This window comes from Giraffa tippelskirchi, chromosome 1, assembly GCF_054371585.1.
Source record: "Giraffa tippelskirchi isolate mGirTip1 chromosome 1, T2T-mGirTip1v1.2.pri, whole genome shotgun sequence".
In the NCBI taxonomy this organism is placed as follows: Eukaryota; Metazoa; Chordata; class Mammalia; order Artiodactyla; family Giraffidae; genus Giraffa; species Giraffa tippelskirchi.
This window is the reverse complement of record NC_137275.1, coordinates 193708663-193732823: the sequence shown is the minus strand read 5'-3', so window position 1 is coordinate 193732823 and position 24161 is coordinate 193708663. Positions and strand designations below refer to the sequence as shown.

Here is a 24161-nt window from a genome sequence, read left to right as displayed (position 1 = left end):
TCAACAGGCTTACTGGTTGATTACGTTAGTGGAAGATCACTGTCGTTTTTATAAAAAGGGATATATTTGGTTGTTCTTTATTGAGGAGCTTATACTTATATCAGTTTTGAAGTGCCGTAATTATGGTTCCCTGAACTGAGGGATGGCTACTGCTACCATCTTTCTTGACCCTAGAACGATCATAGTTGAGAAGAATGATATCATAGCGGCACTTTTTCTCAGAACTTTGGTAGAGGAACCCAAGAGGCTCAGCCATTTATAAAACCTGCTACTTGCAGTTTAGGCTATTCATTTAAAAAACTTATCTACTTAAGCTCCTAATATATTCTAGTTCTTTTAAATTAATGCTTTAAAACCAGTTCTGTTTCCTAAACAAATATACCTTCTAAACAAAATTAGTTGTGGTGATGATGAGTTAGTAGAATGGCACTTAACAGTGAAGCAACTTTGAACTGCTAATAACCACTATTAACTCACTTTTGCATTTTGGGAATTGGGGATTATCTCTAGTGCACTTTGCATTTTGCTCCATTCTGTTTTAGAGCAGGTCTTTGAATGTGTAGATAGCTGTGTACTTGGGGAATATAAATATTTTTTAAAAAACCAAATTAAATAAACGTATCTTTTGTGTGCCAGGTCGTGTGGTTTTGTTGGGGATGGAAATAAGAGGCCCTTGCCTTTCAGGATGTTGAAATCAGGATTATAAAGAGCTGGGCACAATAGTAAACATAATTTTAATTAAATCTATCCAGTAATAAAAGTAAATATAAAGTACAGAAATATTGCAGAGGATGAAATGACTAAACAGGCAGGTTAGAAGAAGCATTTTAGATATGCTCGCACCTGAGCAAGATTTTGAGGAACAAATACTGGGTAGGCCAAAAGTTCCTTTAGGTTCCTTTAGGTTTTCCGTGGAAAAACCACACACAAAAAAACCTTTGTGGCCAACCCAATACAGGTTGTAAGTGGAAGAGATATAGGGCATTTTAGGCAAAAGGCATAGCAAAAAGCTATTATCAAGTAAAATTAAAAGTGTGGTCAGGAAGTTTTCAGTAGTTTTGTTGTTGTTGTTTATTTTTGGCTATGCTGGGTCTTCACTGTTGTGCACAGGCTTTCTCTGGTTGTGAGCGGGGGCTACTCCCTAGTTGCAGTGCACAGGCATCTCATTGTGATGGCTTCTTTCGTCGTGGAGCACGGACCTTAGGTGCTCCAGCTCAGCAGTTGTGGTACGCAGGCTTAGCTGCTGTGTGGCATGTGGAATCTTCCCAGACCAGAAATTGAACCCATGTGTCCTGAGTTGGCAGACAGATTCTTATCTCCTGTGCCACCAAGGAAGTCCTAAGTAATTGTTTTGGTGGAGTACAATGTTTGAGGAAGGACAGTTGCTTTTGAAAATCTTAACATATGTTCTAATATTAATAATAAGTAATTTTTTTTCTAGTACTGAGTATAAACTGGAGACTTTCCTGTAATTTGATATTACTGTGATTTCAAGTATAGAGGAATAGTTTTTACTAATGGTGTTCATTAAGAAAGTATAAAATATTGCACTTCATATGATGAGTTGCCTGCATATTTATATTTGTAAACTTATTGTGCATTTGTTTTTAAGTTATCTCATGAACTTTTGTCTTCCTTCAACTACTTACATTAGCCTTTAAAAGACTCAACAGGAAGAGGGATAAACAGAAAATGATATTACATTTCTAGACCAAAAACACTGATTTGTGTAGTATTTTAGTAATGTGCAACTATTTAACATAGAACACTAGCCATTACATTCATAAACTGACAAATGTAGGTAACTTAGTGGATGTCTACTCTATTTTTGTTTTGTGTACCTTAATTATCTCCATGTTATTTAAGTGTATGTATATAAATATCTGTGCATTTGAGTACCTGGATTTTAAAGACCATGTGATAGAGAAAGAACGGGAAAATATGGGGAGGGAGAACAGCTCCATATGCACCTGTTTACCTAAGTATCTCTTTGATATGACTATAGGTGGAGATGCAGAAGTGTAGGATGCAAGACCTCTAACCCTACCCTCACAAGAATATTGACCCTAGCCTTTTCTCTGAAATAGTATCTTTAAAAGTCTAATGTTTTTGTGGTCTGCTTATTTGTCTCTTTTTCTCTTTAAGATTTTTTAAAAAGTAGTTTCAATTAAATTCCTGGATTATATGACATGATTTTTTTTTTTGTAAATTCAGAAAAATTTGTTAATGAAGGCAGTGTTCTTTTAAAAACACGCAACACAATCAGTCTTTAACAGTTGCTTTCTGTCATTTGTCTTCTGTCACTAACATTAGGGACCTGAGGCATGTCATTGTTAATTCTGACCTGTAGTTGCCCTTTCTAAGTTTTGACACAGGGAAGAAAGATCAATATTCCATTGATTATATTATGTTTTCCTTTTTGAATTTGGATATAGATAGCCATTTTCCCTCTTCAAGATGAGATTTTTTTTTTTCCTTACAGAAGGAATGTGGTCATTATAGACTATTTGGGGAAATAATGAAAACTATAGAAAGGAAGATAGGCATCATGGATAGCCCCATGCATCTCGTTCTTTTTGGTATGTAAACAAATAACATGTTTACAAACTCGGAATTATTTTTATTCCCTTCTTTCATTTAAAGTTTACATTTCACCCCTCTTCCCACTTGTGAAGTATTGGTTAGTGTATGGTATATAAGTTTTTGATATAGAATATAGATTCCTCTCATGACTAATGAGGGAGTTGATGTGTTTTCTGTTTATCACTTTTTTTTTTAAAGTAGAACGTATGATACAGTTGATGAGCCCTTCCAGTTGTCCCATCTCTTTACTCCCTCAGTTGCTAAGTACAGCTGTTTTTTGCCTTTAATTTTACTATTATATAAAGTCTAGTACAGGTGGCTAACACTCTTCTATTCTCCCACCTGTAGCCCCTGACCAAACAAGGGATCATTGCAGGTGAACATTTCCCCCTTTCCATCTACCTTTCATTAGTTAAGCACATGGGTTGCTAAGGTGTAGCATAGGTAGCTGCCTCATCAGAAAAGGTTATTTTGAATGTTTATCACTGATTCTTTTCTCAGTTAACACAATTTATTCTAATGCTTTCTTTTCACTTTTATTATTTCTTCTCATTCATTCAGGAAACATTTGTTGCTTGTCACGTGTCCACTGTTTAAGACTTAGTCACTACTGTGATTCTTGGGTTTCAGGTAGATTGGTGTTTTCCTCATGCAGTATGTTAGATATAATCTTTAGGTCTTTGACTCTTTTCAGTGGCTCAACTACAAATTCTCAAGGCGAAAAACTTTTTTCTTTTCATTTCAAAGAAAAAAAATTTCTGTGAGCTTTTAAGAGATGTTTAGAACGTCTGTGAACATTTCACTCATGCAGGACAATCCAGATATAAATTCAGTTTTGATATCAGTCCTAAATTGGAGAGGAAGTGTATTTGGGTAAGCTATTAGTGATGATAAGGTTAGATAATATTGCAGTGACAACCTGAAAATCTCAGCAGCTTAAAGCAGCAAAGTTGCTTTCCTACTCAAGCTACATAACCATTACAGGTTAGTAAGGAGATTGTTTTAATTGTAGTTTCAGACTCCATCAGACTTGACTGATGGAGACTTCATCTCAGCATATGCTTCTGCAATAACAGAAGCAGAGAAAAAAACATGGCTCACCATGCTCTGGCTTTTAAAGCTTACATTTCACTGGTAAGTCACATTGGCCATGTCTGCATTCAACATGAGAGTCATACATAATTCTTTTTCAGGGAGGGGCACTGAATATTTTTGAATAGTTATCATATGCAATTTATAGTTGCAACAGTTAAAATTAAATACAGTAGTTGTAGAACAACTGTGTAGGATTAGTGCACCTAAAGTGGTCAGAACTACTAAAACTTAACAGGATTTTAACATGGCATGTTGAAGTGGAAGCAGAATTAATGTTTTCCATAATAATTTTGAGTTTGAAAATTTCATTTTATAGTATTTTCTCCCTTTTAACAACTTACAAAGCCTTAATTCTCATGTTTGTGGGAAAGAGTTAAGCCTAAAAATATGTCTTAATTTTATTGGTGTAATGTCATCTCTGTATGTTGTGGTATTTTATCTTAATTCATTTATTTCTGAGCATAGGAACAATAGGTATTAACATGATATAATAATAAAAATACTTTGATTTCGTAACTATGAGATGGCATCTTCAAATATCAGCTCTTCTTTTGATTTTCCCTCATTGTTTAACAAAAAACTGAAAAATTTCTAAATAATTTTCTAGATTGTTAGGTTAAGATAGAACATTGAGTATATGCTTCTCATTTTTGTTTCCTCCTGGGGGGTGAAAACATGATAACCATAGTGTGTGGTTAGCTTTCAAAAATGTGCCTTAATGATCCTCACCTCCTGGTATTCACACTGTTTAAACAGTCTCCTTTTGCAATGAATAAATAGGGTGTCCTGAGTAAGCAGTAGGATATTGTAGAAATAACAGTAGCTCGTTTAGGTGTGAGCACTGTGGCTCAAGGCAGACATGATAAAACTATAAAGAAAAACAAAGGAATAAGTAACACAAGTCAGGATAATAAATTATCTTTGAACAGGTTGGGTGTTAGGGGGATGCTATTAGGGAGACCTATAGGGTGGATTAGCATTTCGTTAATTTCAGTGCTGAGTACTTGGAGTGTTGCTTTAGTTTTTTTATACTTAATATTTTATTCAGTTATGTATTCAATACATTTCAAAGTAAAACATTTATGAATTTCACAATTAAGAAAATCTGTTTCTTTTGAACTGAGAGTACTTAAGTCTTCTAGTAGTTACAAGGCTTCTTAGAAATTGCATAGTGTAAGCAAATCTAATTTCTGGTCCTGACTTTGACAGTAACTTGCAGAATGGCTTAACCAGTCTAAGTACCAGTTGTCTCATCTGTAAAGCCAAAGGATTTGGGTTAGATACTACTAGAGGACCTTTTTTAAAAACATTTTTATTGTATAGTTGATTTACAGTGTTGTGTTAGTTTCTAGCGTAAATAAAATGATTCAATTTTATATATATATTCTTTTATTAGAGGACCTTTGATATCATAAGTTTAAAAGTTTCTTTAAAAGCTGAAAGATACCAATAAGGGATTAATTTCTAAAATATATGAAGAGCTCATACAACTTGATATCAAAAAGACAACCCAATCAGAAAATAGGCAGAAGACCTAAATAGACATTTCTTCAAAGACAACATACCGATGGCCTACAGGCACATGAAAAGATGTTCAATATGCCTAGTTATTAGGGAAATGCAGATCAAAACTGCAATGAGGTATCATCTCACACCAGTCAGAATGACTGTCATTTAAAAAAAATATACAAATAATAAATGCTGGAGAAGGTGTGGAGAAAAAGAACCCTTTTATGCTGTTGGTGGGAATATGAATTGGTGCAGCCACTGTGGAGAACAGTATGGAGGCTCCTTAAAAAACTAAAAACAGAGTTAGTACTATATGATCCAGCAATCCCACTCCTGGGCATTTATCCAGAGAAAACTTTAATTCAAAAAGATATGTGTATCCCAGTGTTAATTTGTTGCTGTGTTCAGTTGCTGAGTCATGTCTGATTCTTTGCAACCCCATGGACTGCAGCAAGCCAGGCTCCTTTGTCTTCCACTGTCTCGCAGAGTTTGCTTAAACTCATGTCCATCGAGTCAGTGATGCTATCTAACCATATCATCCTCTGACACCCCCTTCCCCTTTTGCCTTCAATCTTTCCCAGCATCAGGGTCTTTCCAGTGAGTCAGCTCTTCACATCAGGTGGCCAGAGTATTGGAGTTTCAGCTTCAGCATCAGTCCTTGGAAGGAATATTCAGGGTTGATATCCTTTAGGATTGACTGGTTTGATCTCCTTGCTGTCCAAGGGACTCTCAAGAGTCTTCTCCAGCACCACAGTTCAAAAGTATCAGTTCTTTGGCGCTCAACCTTCTTTATGGTCCAACTCTCACATCCATACATGACTACTGGAAAAAACATATTTTTGACTAGACAGTCCTTTGTCAGCAAAGTGATGTCTGTTTTTTTAATACACTGTGTAGATTTGTCATAGCTTTCCTTCCAAGGAGCAAGCGTCTTTTAATTTCATGGCTGCAGTTACTGTCCACAGTGACTTGGGAACCCAAGAAAATAAAATCTGTCACTGTTTCCAGTTTTTCTGCTTCTATTTGCCATGAAATGATGGGACTGGGTGCCATGATCTTAGTTTTTTGAATGTAGAGTTTCAAGTCACCTTTTTCACTCTCCTCTTTCACCCTCATAAGGAGGCTCTTTAATTCCTCTTTGTTTTCTGCCATTAGAGTGGTATCATCTGCCATTAGAGTGGTATCATCTGCATATCTGAGGTTGTTGATATTTCTCCCGGCAATCTTGATTCCAGCTTCTGATTCATCCAGCTTGTCATATCGCATGATGTACTTCACATATAAGTTAAATAAGCAGGATGACAACATACACTCTTGTCGTACTCCTTTCCCAATTTGGAACCAGTCACTTTTTCCATAGCTGGTTCTAACAGTTTCTTCTTGATGTGTAAATAGGTTTCTCAGGAGTCAGGTAAGGTAGTCTTGTATTCTCATCTCTTAAAGAATTTTCCACAGTTTGTTGTGATCCACAGAGTTAAAGGCTTTAGTGTAGCCAGTGAAGCAAAAGCAGATGTTTTCCTGGAATTCTCTTACATTTTCTATGATCCATTGGATGTTGGCAATTTGATCTCTGGTTCCTCTGCCTTTTCTAAATCCAGCTTGAACATCCGGAAGTTCTTGGTTCATGTACTGTTGAAGTCTGGCTTGGAGAATTTTGAGCATTACTTTGCTAGCATGTGAAATGAGTCCAATTGTGTGGTAGCTTGAACATTATGTGGCATTGCCTTTCTTTGGGATTGGAATGAAAACGGACCTTTTCCAGTCCTGTGGCCACTGTTGAGTTTTCCAAATTTGCTGGCATATTGAACACAGCACTTTAACAGCATCATCTTTTAGGATTTGAAAAAGCTCAGGTGGAATTCCATCACCTCCACTAGCTTTGTTCATAGTGATGCTTCCTAAGGCCCACTTGACTTCACACTCCAAAATGTCTAGCTCTGGGGTGAGTGATCACACCATTGTGGTTATCTGGGTCATGAAGATCTTTTTTGTATAGTTCTTCTGTGAATTCTCACCACTTCTTCTTAATATCTTCTGTTTCTGTTAAGTCCATGCCATTTCTGTCCTTTATTGTGCCCATCTTGGCATGAAATGTTCCCTTGATATATTCAATTTTCTTGAAGAGAAAGAAGGAATTTTCTTGATATATCTAGTCTTTCCCTTCTATTGTTTTCCTCTGTTTCTTTGCATTGTTCACTTAGGAAGGCCTTCTTACCTTTCCTTGCTGTTCTCTGTAACTCTGCATTCATTTGGATATCTTCCCCTTCCTCCCCTGCTTTTTGCTTCTCTTCTTTCCTCAGTCATTTGTAAGGCCTCCTGAGACAACCACCCTGCCTTCTTGCATTTCTTTTTGTTTGGGATAGTTTTGGTCACTGCCTCCTGAACCTCTGTCCATTGTTCTTAAGTCACTGTCTCTACCAGATCTAATCCCTTGAATCTATTCATCACCTCCATTTTATCATTATAAGGGATTTGATTTAGGTCATACCTGAATGGCCTGGTGGTTTTCCCTACTTTCTTCATTTTAAGCTTGAAATTTGATCTGAGCTACAGCCAGCTCCAGGTCTTGTTTTCACTGACTGTATAGAGCTTCTCCATCTTTGGCTGCAAAGAAAACATAATTAGTCTGTTTTCATTATTTACTATCTGGTGATGTCCGTGTGAAGAGACATCCCTTGAAAGAGGGGGGTTGCTGTGACCAGCATGTTCTCTTAACAAAACTCTGTTAGTCTTTGCCCTGCTTCATTTTGTACTCCAAGACCAAACTTGACTGTTATTCCGGGTATCTGTTGACTTCCTACTTCTGCCTTCTGAAAGAACATCTTTCATCTTTTTTGGTTTTAATTCTAGAAGATCTTGTAGGTCTTCATAGAACTGGTCAACTTCAACTTCTTTGGGATCAGTGGTTGGGGCATAGACTTGGATTACTGTGATGTTGAATGATTTGCCTTGGAAATGATCTGAGGTCGCTCTGTCATTTATAAGGTTGCACCCAAGTACTGCATTTCAGATTCTTGTTGACGATGAGGGATACTCCTTTTCTTCTAAGGGATTCTTGCCCATAGTAGTAGATGTAGTGCATATCTGAATTAAATTTGCCTATTCCCAACCATTTTAGTTCACTGATTTCCTAAGATGTCGTTCACTCTTGTCATCTCCTGCTTGACCATGTCCAATTTACCTTGATTCATGGACCTAACATTCCACGTTCCTATGCAGTGTTGTTCTTTACAATGTCAGACTTTACTGTCATCACCAGATACATCCACAACTGAGCACTGTTTCCGCTTTGACCCAGCTGCTTCATTCTTTGTGGAGCTGTTAGTAATTGCCCTCCACTCTTCCCCAGTAGTGTATTGGAAACCTTCTGGCCTGGGGGGCTCATCTTCTGGTGTCATATATTTTTGCCTTTTCATACTGTTCTTGGACTTCTTGAGTCAGTAATGGTTTGCCATATCCTCCTCCAGTGGACCACATTTTGTCAAAACTTTTCACTGTGACCCTTCCATCTTGGGTAGCCCTGCACAGCATGGCTCAAAGCTTCATTGAGTTATGCAAGCCACTACTCCATGACAAAGCTGTAATCCATGAATGCACTGAATTTTCATAGCAGCATTGTTTACAGATTGAATATAGTTCCCTCTGCTATATAGTAGATGCTTGTTGTTTACCTGTTTTATATATCATAGTGTGAATATGTTAATCCCAAACTAATTTATCTTCCCCTCACCCCTTCTATCACCTGTGGTAAGTATGAGTTCATTTTCCATGTCTATGAGTCTCTTTCTGTTTTGTAAATAAATTCATTTGTATTATTTTATTTTTTTAGATTCCACATGTAAATGATATTATATGATATTTGTCTTTGTCATATTTACTTAATGTGATCATATGTAGGTCCATGTTGTTACAAATGGCATTATTTCATTCTGTTTTATGGATGAGTATTATTCCATTGTGTTTGTATATCACATATATAGACTTGGATTACACAAATCTATACACACATGCATCTTCTTTATCCGTTCATCTGTTGATGAACATTTAGGTTGTTTCCATGTCTTGGCTATTGTTAATAGTGCTGCTGTGAACATTCGGCACTGTTTACAATATTTCCCAGGCAGGAAAACTGGAGTGGTTGCTATTTCCTTCTCCAGGGGATCTTCCTGACATGGGGATTGGACCAGCATCTCCTGTGTTGGCAAGTGGATTCTTTAGCACTGAGCCACCAGGAAGCCCCATAAATAATATATATATATATATATATTTAAATAACTGAGTAAAAATATATACATGTATATAAATAACTGAATCATTTCCCTGTACACTTGAAACTAACACAGCATTGTAAATTAGCTACAATAAAAGAAAAAAAACTGAAAGAGATAGGGTGCACTGAGATTAGTTAACTAAAAGATAACGGTAGAAGATGATTTTGAAGTCCTTTGGTTGAGAGAATTTAATTTCTCTTTTTTTAAACTATTGAGATAACGCATTTTATTTTTACATATAATAAAAACACAATATATGCTATTATTTTTGTTATAATAGTTTTTATATTATATAATTTATATATTATATTTATATATTGTATAGTTTTTATATTATATATAATATATATATTATATATATATGACAATTTTTGTTACAATAGTCATGCTTTAGGGACATTTATATAGAAGAAAATTTTATGAACTTAACCAGTGTAGTTACTATTTCCAGTATTCTTCTGTCTATTGTGAAGAGCCACATTTCTATCTGGGATGATTTTCCCTGTAACTTAAAGAACCTCCTTCAGTAATTCTTGATGTGTGGTTCTGCTGGTTGTGAATATTTTCAGGTTTTGCATGTGTGGTGGTGGCGTTGGTTTAATTGCTAAGTTGTGTCTGACCAACCCTTGCGACGCCATGGACTGTAGCCTGCCAGGCTCCTCTGTCCATGGGATTTCCCAGGCAAGATACTGGAGTGGGTTGCCATTTCCTTCTCCAGGATAAGTGCTCTATTTTGCTGTCACTCTAGAATCAAACTTAAGGCAGAATTTGTATATGATAAGAATGTTCTTCCTTTCCTACTCCTTTTTCCCTGTCTTTGAAGTTGAGGACAAGCATGTAGTAGGACCAGTGGTCTCTAGTGCAATGAAAAATGATATACATACTTTTTCATTGTATTAATAAACTGTATTGACTTAGGATGTTCTCCATAAATATATGTACGTATTATGGCAGACTTAGGATGTTCCTCATAGATATATGGTGGCGTATTTAAAAGAAAGAGGAAAGCCACTAATTTTTGGAAACTGTATGGAAAAATGAATACATTATATTGGTGGTAGCCTTGTGATAATTGTGAAATTTCAGTATATAATTGTTTTGTTTTATACAATTTTATGTTGTTTACTTAAGTTTAAAAAGAATGTTATTGCCAGTAGGACCGTGGGTATGAATCCGAAGGTTACTAAATCCAGTGTCAGGAGAAGTGTGTGTGTATTTCTGTTTGTTCTGAAATCTAAAACAGATTTTACTATGTTTACTCATCTGCCTCCTTTCTCCCTTCCCACAGGAATTATTCTTGACAGAAGTATTTTGAAAGAAAAATCTTCACAATGGCCTCAGCAGTACTTAGTTCTGTTCCCACTACTGCCTCTCGTTTTGCCTTGTTGCAAGTGGATAGTGGCAGTGGTTCTGATTCTGAGCCTGGCAAAAGCAAAGGTCGAAATACTGGAAAGTCTCAAACAAATAAATCAACTACAAATGAGAAAAAAAGAGAGAAAAGAAGAAAAAAGAAGGAACAGCAGCAGAGTGAAGCAAATGAGGTAGCAATTATAATTATTTCATGTCTGCTTTCCCAGTAGATTGTAAGCATGAAGAGGACCATTACTATCTTGTTGATGCATGTATCCACAGTTTCTGGTCCATAGGTACTTGGTAATTATGACTATAATATATATATAAATATATGAATTTGTGTGTATTTGAAGTCTAATGTAACGAACATGTTGAATGCCTTTCTTTTCCTGGTCTATGGAAGTTTATATGCTCATTCCAAAAAGTTCCTGAAAAACACAGGAAGTCGTAAAACAAAGATCATTTGTGAATAAAAAATATAAAAAAATAAAAAAAGATCAATTGTGAATATAAAATAAAAATAAAAATATTTATTCTCTAGTGACTATAACTAGAGATATAACAAATTAATATTTTGGTATGTGTTTTCTGTACACAAATATATGTTTTTTGAATATATAGACATGTGCACACATATATCTACATTCATATTTAACTTAAATGAAAATTAGATTATATAATAGACTTTTATAACTGGCTTTTTAAAAATTAGCATGAGCAGTTTTCCATGTGAGTAAATAAAAATCAACATTATTATAAATGACTCCACATTATTTAAAAGTGTGTGGCTTTGTCATAGTTTACTTAATCAGACTATTGTGATAAACATTTAGGTTTCCCATTTTTTTTTATTATTATAGATAATAATCCTATGACTAGCCTTGAAATGCATACATTTTTATGCATTTGTTTGTCATCTGTTTCTTAAGGGTAGTAAGTACATAGCAGACCCTTCTCCCCTAAATACTCCTAGCATGAGTTTTATGACCAAGATGTAATGTGCCCATTTATTTTGAAAAGAAATACTGAAAAACAACTCTAGCCTGTGTTTGTCTTTTAATAGAGCAGTGGGTATATAAGGACCTTTCTCTATCACTGAATAAGAGAAGTAGTAAAAGTGTTTTTTTTCCTCCCTATATTCATTTTATAATATCCGAAGACTGCGAAAAAGCCTTTTCAATTTGTTAATTTCCATCACCATTGCTTTCTGAGTATCTCTTTAAAATTTTGCCACACAGGGTCACTTTTTTAAAAGACGTTTTTCTCACTATATAACCTTTCAGAAGTCCAGTCTTACAGAACTTTTGATTGCCTACCATTTTCTTTTTGAATTAAAGATGATTTGAGGGAACAGAAAGTAAGGTAATAGTGGGGTTTACATTGCATTACTGAGAATGAGCCTGAGGATCCTCCCTTCCCACTTGCACAGCTATAGTTCTGTCAGTCTATTTTCTGTAATAAATCAGCACTGAACCTGCCATGGCTTCGTCTCTAGCAGCATCTCCTATACTCTGGTTTTCCCACAGCAGAAACCACCTACTTAAAGCAGTGTTTGTATCTCATCACTCCCTCCTGCAGAATAGGCTTTTGATTATCAGTTAAATTGTTGATCCTTGATTTAAAGCCTCTTTATTGGTTTCTTAGGACTTCTGTAACAAAATACCACAAGCTGGGTGACTTAAAACAACAGAAATGTATTCTCTTAACAGTTCTAGAGGCTGGAAGTTCTAACCATGGTCTTAGCAGGACCAGGCTCTTTCTGAGTAGAATCCTTCCTTTCCTCTTTCCTCTTCCCAGCTTCTTATGGTAGCTGTCAGTCCTCAGTGTTCCTTGGCTTCGTATATCTTTGTCTATACCTTTCATTCACTAGGGCCCAGCCTAATTCAGTTTAACTTTAACTTGATTCTATTTGCAAAGATCCTTTTTCTAAATGAGGTCATATTCACAGACAGCAAGAGTTAGGCCTACAACATATTTTTTGAGGGAATACAATTTAATCCATAATAGCCTCTCAGTACTTTTCTCCCTGTTTCAACCTCTGTGTCACAGATTATTCTTACTGTTGGGAGTGGCTTGGCCAGTACAGTTTTAATTCATTATGTTACTTTGTGGGCTAGGCCCTGTATGTTTTAAAAAACTTATCCATTGCTTTTATTGGAAAAATCTTTAAAGCTATTAGATTACAAGTTTTGTTTTTTCCCTTTTAGAGATACAGAGGAAACTACTACAGTCTTCACAATATAAGAGGAACAAAATGAGCATCTGTTCTCACTGGAACTTTTTACCTTGCTAACATTGTTAGGGTAGATGCTAATGTCTGCTGCATTAGAAGCTCATTATTCTACATTAAATGTAAACAGCAGACATCTATAATGAGATAATCATGGGGCATGAATGTTTGAACTGCTCTGTCTCGTCATCATATTTTAAAGTTCCTCAAACTTACTAATGTCTGTAGAGCAATCTGTATCACCTAAGACAGACCTCTTCGATTTGTCCTCTTTTCCCACTGGACTGTTGTAATCAGTTAAAGTATTTTCCTAACTATATATTGCTAGTTGTAGGCTCTGTATTTTTCAGGACTAGCAAAGTAGTTGCTAGAGTTCCTTAAGCTATCTTCTCTCACTGTTTAAACTTTTAAATTTATAAGCCATTAAAGTTTAATTTTATTGAACCTTATTGTTTTGTATTTTAAAAGCACACTTGTTATCCTGTTCTCTATTCCTATAAACCCTTTAGTATCATTAAATTGGTTCAAATGGTGGTATAATAGAGTATAATCCATTTTTACTTATTAATCATTTCATCTAGAAGTCCACCAAAATTATCCCAAATGCTGGTGAAATTCTACAAAGATTATAGAAGTTCACATAGTGACTTTGTGAGTTAGCATAATGAGTATTTAGAAGTATAAAAATATTGATTTTTTAACTTCCAAAAAAATCATTAGTATCCCAGTATTGGTAAAATGAATTTATTTTATTTTTTTGTTTTTTCCATAGCTCAGGAATCTTGCTTTTAAGAAAATTCCCCAGAAATCCTCCCATGCCATTTGTAATGCTCAACATGAGCTTTCATTACCAAACCCAGTACAGAAGGATTCACGAGAAGAAAATTGGCAAGAGTGGAGACAAAGAGATGAGCAGGTACAGCTAAGTAAATCAAGTTGTTTTGCTTTAGTTTTCAGTGAATTTTTGCATTTTTAAGATAGCAGTGCATCCAACCATGGCACTACTGTTCTGAGGAGCATTTTATATTTGATTAACTCATATGTGCATGCTACTTTTAATAAGAAGTTCTGGTTTTTATCTAACTAGGAAAGCAGATAGACACATTTATTATTTTTGTTAGTTTGTTAGTTTCAAACAGTTATTTTCTGAGTTTTTACTTCATCTGCCTTTTTACAAATGAGGTAGAGATAGGGAAGGTAGAAAAACAGGATTCAATTATTTAAAGTAAAATCATTTGTAAGACCAATACTAACTAGAAATACTCAGTGACAGTTTTGTTTAAAGAAGAAAGAATTTGAGGGGAAACTTTTCCTTTTCAGTCTTGTCGTAAGATAGTTTGTGACGTTTGTTTTTTTAAACCTATTTATGCAATGTTTTCTTCTTTTATGCCTCTATTAAATAGATGTCATTAATAACCAAATCAAAGAGATAATTTAATAAAACCAATCAGCTTCTTTTTGTGTTTGTGATATTCAGGAAAATAACATACTAAATTTGGAATGTACTCTAGGAGATGCTGTATGTATGAAAAACGAATAGTTGTTTTCTTATCTGTTAAACTGTCATTTGATCTGTTGGAAATAAATACTATTTTAGCAGATGTTTGGCTTAATGGAGTGGCTATACCTGTTGTGCTTGAGTTTTAATTTTAAAAGAATTAAACTGTACTAAACCATGCTCTTAACATAAGCTTTGTTAACTATAGCATTTTCTATAGAAATTTGTAGTGCCTCAGGTTCATCATTACAAGCATTTGTTATTACACTAGAGCTGTGCAAAAATGATATTTCCAGGTACTGGTAAACTGGATAAATCGTCTTATTTTAGGGGTATTAGTTGATTCTTTTTTTCCTTTTTCAGCATTCATTATGATAGATTTTATTCTGGTTTTCAAGTATTATTAATGATATACTTGTTTAGACAGTAATAGAATTTGCCAGTGTCTTCACCAGAGAGAATTTCTCCCAGTGGCCCAAGGGGTACTGGAAAATTAATAAAGGAGAACTGCTCAATTCTGCATCAAAATAAATTCCATGTAATATGGGAACTTAAGAACAGATATTTATTGCCTTTCTTCCTGCCCCCATTGATTACTGGCAAAATGACCAGGTAATTAGGAGGAAGAAATAGTTAACTTGGCCCTAACCCTATATAAAAATGTCATCCAAGGCTGAGGAACTTTGAGGAATTTCTACTAGATATACTATTGATGGGTCACTTAAGAAAATCTGGTACCTTATTTGGAAGTCTGACTTGTAGGAAAATAATCAAGGTCCTGGAAAGTAGTGTAGTTCCTGGGATAATTACACTGATAAGAAGAGAGAAGGCAAGCTCTGGAACTGATAGACAGTATACCACTTGAAATCTATTTTACTGTGTGGAATAATAGATTTTAAAAATAGGGACCAGACAGTGACTGTAGTAGGCAGAAGGCATGCAGTTGTGATGGGTATTCTTCACACAGGGCAACAGCACTGTAAGAAACTCCATGTATGTCTTTACAACAAATGGTTTTGGGGAGACTGGATATCCACTGCCAAAAGAATGACATTCAAACTGAGCCGATTGAAAAGCTGGATATAGAAATCTTGTCTGTTATATGATTATTTATTTTAAATACAGAAGAGTAATACCAAGACAGTTTCCTACTCCTGAATCGTCAAAGTGATAACATAAATTTACATCAGCTAAACCTCAGCATAAAATCTGAGAGCTGCATTAAACAGCAACAAGATAGACAGTAAAGAAGCATCCATTACATCTACTTAGGAGCAAGCACTGGATCTTAGTTAATTTCATGTCAACAGAAGAAAAGTTTCTGCCACATAAAAGGAGAACATTGTACTTAATGTCCAAAGTGAAAGTGTACTTTGAAAAAGATTTGTTACAGGGAACAGAAATTTATTTTAGATAGCACCTATATTTTGTTTTAATAAAAGCCAAGGAATTAGAACATTTTATAAAAGTCGAGGTGGCAGTTACATTATATGAACTACAGTCCATAGAGCCCCACAGTCTGACACGACTGAAGTGACTTAGCATATACAGTACTGATTCCAGTGTTACGTTTTTAAAATTTTACATCATTGCTCAAAAATAATAGAAAAATCTCTTCTAATGGATGTTGAATGAAAAATAATAGAAAAATCTCTTCTAATGGATGTTGAATGAAAAATAGATCAGATTCTGTGTATTTCTTTCTCCTGTTGTATTAATTCAGACCCCACATATCACTGGTTTTGTCCAACTCTGAAGTGAAATGTCTGCTAGCATGTACATAGTTAATTGTTTTCTCACATTGTATCCTCTAGTCCACATGATAAAGGCATTTTGCCAATAGCTTGTTCTATTTTTTTGTTTGTGAGAGTGGTATTTCTCATTAACCTTGTGGCTGGTATAATAGTCTCTTGGTGATAGTTTGACTTGCACTTGATTTCACTATAAAGAGTGCTCTTTGTGTGTTTTTTTTTTTTTTTTTACTTTAGCAACAAAATTCATTACTTTTGTTCTCCAAAGCATTACTTGGTACTTGTTCTGGAAAAACTCATACAGGTCACTGCACTTTGAAAGTGAAACAAAAACTATGTCTTTAGGTCACTGATCTGACCATATTTCATAGCAGAAAACTAGGAACAAATAGACTAATGATTCAGTAAATTGAAATTTCAAATATTTGTTATCTTTGTTGTCATTCAGTCGCTAAGTTGTGTCTGACTCTTTGCAACCCCATGGACTTCAACATGCCAGGCTTCCCTGTCCTTCACTATCTCCCAGAGTGTGCACAAACTCATGTTCATTGAGTTGGTGATACCATCCAACCATCTCATCTTCTGTTGCCCTCTTCTCCTTCTACCTTCAGCCTTTCTCAGCATCAGGGTCTTTTCCAGTGAGTTGGCCCTTCGCATCAGTGACCAAAGTATTGGAGCTTCAGCTTCAGCATCTTTCCTTCCAGTGAATGTTCAGGGTTGATTTCCTTTAGGATTGACTGGTTTGATCTCTGTGCTGTCCAAGGGACTCTCAAGAGTCTTTTCCAGCACCACAGCTCAAAAGCATCAATTCTTTGGTGCTCAGCCTTCTTTATGATCCAACTCTCACATCCATACATGACTACTAGAAAAACCATAGCTTTGACTATACGGACCTTTGTCGGCAAAGTGATAATCTCTGCTTTTTAATATGCTGTCTAGGTTTGTCATAGCTTTTCTTCCAAGGAGCAAATGTCTTTTCATTTCATGGCTGCAGTCACCATCTGCAGTGATTTTGGAGCTCAAGAAAATAAAATCTGTCACTGTTTCCATGTTTTCCCTATCTGTTTGCCATGAAGTGATGGGACTGGATGCCATGGTCTTAGTTTTTTGAACGTTAAGTTTAAAGCCAGCTTTTTTACTCTCCTCTTTCACCTTTATCAAGAGGCTCTTAATTTTGGTATTTTAATTTTCTATTATTTTCCTTTTTAGCTGGTTATATAATACCACTTTTGTCCTGACACATACAATCTATTCTGTATTCACTATATTAGAGTCCTGTTCATTTTTTAAGTTAATGCTGTTTTTATAAGTTGTATTATTTACTACTTTCATTGCTACTTTTAATCCTTCCATGAGTCAGTGAACTATTTTTATTACTTTGATATATAATTAAAGCATTCAACCTAGTAAATGTAAACAGCACTCAAAAGATATGAAGATGTGTTAGCTGACTTGAATGGAACATGATCATTAGTATGAACACATAGTTTTTATAGAGCATTGACAACTTTTAAAATCATAATGTTCAATAAGATTATTTGAAGTTTTCTAGGAAATAATTCTGCTTTCTACACTTTGAAAATCATTGAGTTAGAGGAGCAGAGGGCACTACGGCAACTGTGGCTAAACACTTGGTTGCAAGTATTAAATATTCTCAGAATTATGTCCTGTGTTCTGCAATAACCCTGTTCCCATGATGCCTATGAGAATTGGAAATGAGCTCTTCATTTGGGATTTGTTTTGCTTGGATTTAAAGTGGGTAGAATATTTATGGTACTTTTATTTACAAAGTTTTAAAAATGTATTCCTAAAATATTTACTGTCCTCATTTTTCATCAGTTTTTCATACTCTTTAACTGGTCATAAACCCTTGAGCCTATAGGTTTATTTAAATACAAAAAAAGTTTTACTGCTGGATGGGGATAGGAGGCATGAAGGAAGCCAAGAGGAAGGGAGTCTGAAGTACTCCATCTTGGACACATGTAAGTATCTTCTCCAATCCTGTAGGCATTTTGGGGTCATTTCCTCTTTTTCTTCCTTTCCTCCTCTTCCCATAGGTACAAGGAAAATGATAAGCAGCTCTCAACTTGCAAACTTACATATAGGGTACTTTTTAAGAATCATGGTTTTATTTGCATTTTCTTATCCAGTGCCTGTCTTTCAGGCCCAAACTCTTTTCCCCTCTCAGTTCTGCCTCTACATGTACTGATAATTAATTACATTGAAAACTACATTTATAGCAGCCTTATGATTAATTCTCTAATTTAGACAGCTTTAGGAAATTTGGAATCATGTTTTCTTTCTTTTTCCTGATATTGTAGCTTTGTGCTACCTTTCTCCCTGTTATATGGAATCAGAAATCTTATTTTTGATTCATCCTTCTTTCATTCTTCATATTTAATCATTGTCCTAAAACTTGGTCATTCTTTGCTGAGAAATAGTGTTCTTTGTTTCCTGCATTGCTATGGTCAGGTCCAGGTTTCTGTATGCTGGGACTGCAGTAGTTTAGCCAGACCCGTTCATTCTAAGTTCTCATTCTCCTAATATGGCAGTTTATTTCTTTAAAATCACTTTTATCAGTGTTCCTCTTTCATCTGTCCTGAATCCCTCATTTTTAGGGAGTGTCTGGAACCCAATTTTACCTACCTAAGCAATCTTATTTTCTACTATTCTCCAGCATAGAGAAGGGGAATTCTAATTTACTGTGTGCAACTCTTGTGCAAGGTAGGCACTGTACTAGGTACTTTACATATATTATAGCTTTAAGTTTTTAAAAGTACCCTGCAAGGTAGGTATTTCAGTTTTCTTTTTATGTATAAAGAAACTTGAGATTCACAGAAGTACATAACTTGCCCCATGTCACAGCTAGCATGGGTAGAAGAGAAATTTAAATCATCCACCTGTGTTATCTCCCAAAGCCTGTGTTTTTTCACATTCCACTTGTATTTCATAGAATTCATGTTTTATCATGTATCCCATAATGTGTCTGTTCTTAATATCATACTTTTGTTCACATGACTCTTTCCTCCTAAAATACTTTCATTCCTTTTCTACCTATTCAAATGATATCTATCCTTTAAGGACCAACTTAATAGTTTCTTTTGTGTGTGCTTCTTTGTTCTTGTTTACCTTTTTTCCCTCAACTTTTATAGCACTTTTAATATCTTATTCTGTTTTCTGTGTCATGTGTGTAAGTTTTCTGTTCTCAACTGGGGTAGAAATGCTTTGAGAACAAAAGCCAAATTTATGCTTCTTCTTTAAGGCCTACAGGCAAAGCACATAGAAGGTTCTTATGAATCCTTATAAACTGATTGATCATATAGTGACATTTTAGAAGTTTTTTGTAGTTTTCATAAAGCTAAACTGAAATTTAAATCATTTTATCCTAATTGTATTTCTTTGTATACTAGTTTTTGTTAATAATTAAAAGGTAAATGTAAGCTCTAAACTGCTATATTTAGAATCAAAAATGTTGAGGAGAGCCATATTTTTTACTTTTAAAAGCTCCATTTCATTCATTTTTATCATGCTCTTAGAATCAGCTACCTGTATACTTAAGTTATATGAGATAATATGAAAAAGAATAATGACATCTTGCAAGACTCCCATCTTCATCACCTCTTCTCTTGCCCAGGGATTTATTTTTGGAATATTAATCAGAATATGTGACATATTGGAAATAAATGCCTTTTCAGTAAATTTTAAATGTCATTAATACAGATTAATAGCATGGTGGTAAATTGAAACAACTTTGCTCAGAATAAATTTAAGTAGTTTTGTTACTTTTTCTGTGGGGTTACTTTTGCTATGCTCTAATTATATTGAATACTCAAACTACTGCACAATTGCACTCATCTCACAAGCTAGTAAAGTAATAGCTCAAAATTCTCCAAGCCAGGCTTCAGCAATACGTGAACTGTGAACTTCCAGATGTTCAAGCTAGTTTTAGAAAAGGCAGAGGAAGCAGAGATCAAATTGCCAACATCTGCTGGATCATCGAAAAAGCAAGACAGTTCCAGAGAAACATCTATTTCTGCTTTATTGACTATGCCAAAGACTTTGACTGTGGGGATCACAATAAACTGGAAAATTCTGAAAGAGATGGGAATACCAGACCACCTGACCTGCCTCTTGAGAAATCTGTATGCAGGTCAGGAAGCAACAGTTAGAACTGGACATGGAACAACAGACTGGTTCCAAATAGGAAAAGGAATACGTCAAGGCTGTATATTGTCACCCTGCTTATTTAACTTATATGTAGAGTACATCATGAGAAACGCTGGGCTGGAAGAAGCACAAGCTGGAATCAAGATTGCCAGGAGAAATATCAATAACCTCAGATATGCAGATGACACCACCCTTATGGCAGAAAGTGAAGAAAAACTAAAGAGCCTCTTGATGAAAGTGAGAAAGGAGAGTGGAAAAGCTGGCTTAGGGCTCAACATTCAGGAAACTTAAGATCATGGCATCTGGTCCCATCACTTCATGGGAAATAGATGGGGAAACAGTGGAAATAGTGGATGACTTTATTTTTGGGGGCTCCAAAATCACTGCAGATGGTGATTGCAGCCATGAAATTAAAAGACACTTACTCCTTGGAAGGAAAGTTACGGCCAACCTAGATAGCATATTAAATAGCAGAGACGTTACTTTGCCAACTAAGGTCCGTCTAGTCAAGGCTATGGTTTTTCCAGTAGTCATGTATGGATGTGAGAGTTGGACTATAAAGAAAGCTGAGTGCTGAAGAATTGATGCTTTTGAACTGTGGTGTTGGAAGAAGACTCTTGAGAGTCCCTTGGACTGCAAGGAGATCCAACCAGTCCATCCTAAAGGAGATCAGTCCTGAGTGTTCATTGGAAGGACTGATGTTGAAGCTGAAACTCCAATACTTTGGCCACCTGATGAGAAGAGTTGACTCATTGGAAAAGACCCTGATGCTGGAAGGATTAGGGGCAGGAGGAGAAGGGGACAACGGAGGATGAGATGGCTGGATGGCATTAACGACTCGATGGACATGAATTTGGGTAAATTCCGGGAGTTGGTGATGGACAGGGAGGCCTGGCGTGCTACGATTCATGGGCTCTCAAAGAGTAAGACACGACTGAGCAACTGAACTGAACTGAATTATATTGAAATATTTTGTACTCTGTTTGCTTTGTGTTTTGGTGGAAAGAGTGATGTAAATTTCTTTTTTTGTGTGTGATACTAACATGAATCCATGTCATTAACATGGAAGTAAGATTGCCAGGAGAAATAGCAGCAACTTCAGATATGCAGATGATACCACTCTAATGGCAGAAAGTGAAGAGGAACTAAAGAGCCTCTGGATGAAGGTGAAAGAGGAGAGTGAAAAATCTGGCTTGAAACTCAACATTCAAAAAACTAAGATCATAGCATCCAGTCCCATCACTTCATGACAAATAGAAGGGGAAAAAATGGAAACAGTGACAGGTTTTATTTTCTTGAGCTCCAAAATCACTGCGGATGGTGACTGCAGCCATGAAATGAAGACACTTGCTCCTTGGAAGAAAAGCTGTGACAAACCTAGACAGCATATTCAAAAGCAGAGACATCACTTTGCCAACAAAGGTCTGCATGGTCAAAATTATGGTTTTTCCAGTAGTCACGTAAGGGTATGAGAGTTGGATCGTAAAGAAAGCTGAGTGCCTAAGATTTGATGCTTTTGAACTGTAGTGCTGGAGAAGACTCTTTTGAGAGTCCCTTGGACAGCACAGAGATCAAACCAGTCAATCTTAAAGGTAATCAACCCTGAATGTTCATTGGAAGGACTGATACTGAAGCTGATGAAACTCCAGTAATTTGGCCACTGATGTGAAGAGCCAACTGCATTGGAAAAGACCCTGATGCTGGGAAAGATTGAAGGCAGGAGAAGAGGACAACAGAATGAGATAGTTGGATGGCATCACCAACTCAATGAATGAGTTTGAACAAACTCTGGGAGATAGTGAAGAACAGGGAAGCCTGGCATGCTGCAATTCATGGGGTCTCAATGAGTTGGACATGGCTTAGTGACTGGACAACTACAACAACAACATGAATCCAATTTCTTTTTACCTTTTAACTGCATATTGTTTTTAAAATACACATTTATATAATAAAATATAAAAAGTTAACCTTAAGAAAGATTACTTTTTCCTGATTATTATTCATTTAGATTGAAGTAATTATTCAGTTCTTTTCAGTTATTCCTTAGAAAAAGTATGTACAATTTACTTGGGAATTAATGAGAATTTCTGTATGCCCTTATTTGTGATTTTAATTCTAATTGTATTTTTCTCTGAGTTAGATCAATTTTTTTGTGATAAACCTAGTTTTCCCTGTCTTTTTGTTATATTAGTATAGGGTTGGATGAGATACTTTCAAAGGGATGACATTGGTTAGAAATAAAGAATTTATCGGTTCCTGATGTCCAGTGTTAACATTTTTATAATTTTCAAGGTATCTCTTTGAAACAGATTACTCCTTTTAGGAGTTGATTGCTGTTTTAGTTCAGTTTTTTAAAATCATTAAACAGCAGAAATGATTCTGAGTAACTTTGGCAAAAAATAATTTGGTAAATGATACTAATTAACAGATTTGAATTAAAAATTAAACTGTGAGATCTTGGGAAAGATGGAAACTAAGAAATTCTGGGATGCTCTTAGGCATGAACTAGTAGAGCTAGTATACTCACTTTTAGAGGCTATAATCAGCTGATTGAACCCTACTTAGTTTGTGTTTGTTCTCAAAATTTAATTCCCAAGAGAACAAAAAAATGGCTCAGTCCTCTGCTCCCATCCTGTTGGTGGTGGCAGTGGCAGCTGGGATGTTTGTGTGGGTATGCTAGTGAGTGGTACACAGAATCAGGTATGGTGGGCAGATTAAAAGCAATGCCCACTAAAGTTATGTTTTTATTTTATGGTATGCATAAGTTGACACATACATGTAAACAAATCCAGGATAGTTTAGTCTTGTCCTATTGCAAATATCCTATATTTAGCTGCAGACATACCTTACCCCCAAAGGTAGACAACCCAAAGTCTCATTCAGCTACGGTACCAATTCTGTTGGGCAGTTAGGAAAAGTAAGTTTTAGAGACTAATTTGATTAGAGGTGGCAGAAGCTGGATTGTCAGAGGTTGAGGTGAGACTGAGTGGTGAGAGGGAGGAACCAAAAGATACAGATCACAAAGAATCATTTTACTATAGTAGTATTAGATGACTTTAAAGGTAGACCAGTCACACAAAAGGAATAAAAAGAAACCAGTAAAAAGATGTACTGTAATTTTTTCTGTAACATCAGGCATATACCAAAACAATTGGTCACCTTATTTAAAGGTTCTGTACCTGCAAATTAGTTTATATTAAGGATATGGTATGTTTTATAATGCTTTTTGAGTTTTTAGTATTCTTATTTGTTTTTAGTAACATTATATTTTCTGTGTCCAAAATTAGATACCATCTTTGACATCTGTTATAGTGTCAATTTCTTTGTAAGATTTTTTTTGAGTAAAAAGATTGTGTTACACAACAGATAATTGACAATGAGGAAGTTAAAATATCAAAATTGTAAGTTTTTGCTTTGATATCATCTATAAAACATGGAGTTCTCTACGTTGGTATGGATAGATAATTTTGGAGAACCCAACTGTTTTTTAAAGTATTTGTTTTCTTATTCTGTATATATTATCATGGTTATTTCGCTGGTGTCGTATAATGCTATATCTGTTTATTGTGAAACTGTTTTTACTTTTAGCTGACATCTGAAATGTTTGAAGCAGATCTTGAGAAGGCATTGTTGCTGAGTAAATTAGAATATGAAGAACACAAAAAGGTATTTACACATTTATTGAGTTAGATATTTTAAGTCGT

At 35.4% G+C, this 24161-nt stretch overlaps 1 protein-coding gene across 8 annotated transcripts in view; it reads left to right on the top strand.

The window, feature by feature from the left end:
* The window catches only part of GKAP1 (G kinase anchoring protein 1), a 104797-nt gene that overhangs the window by 1913 nt on the left and 78723 nt on the right, over positions 1-24161 (top strand). For all 8 annotated transcript variants that reach the window (XM_081521475.1, XM_081521433.1, XM_081521445.1 and 5 more), the window contains exons 3-5: positions 10747-10999; positions 13814-13957; positions 24046-24123. In XM_081521475.1, the coding sequence (XP_081377601.1) occupies positions 10790-10999; positions 13814-13957; positions 24046-24123 (432 nt within the window). In that variant the 5' untranslated portion in view covers positions 10747-10789. The remainder of the gene's footprint in view (positions 1-10746; positions 11000-13813; positions 13958-24045; positions 24124-24161) is intronic.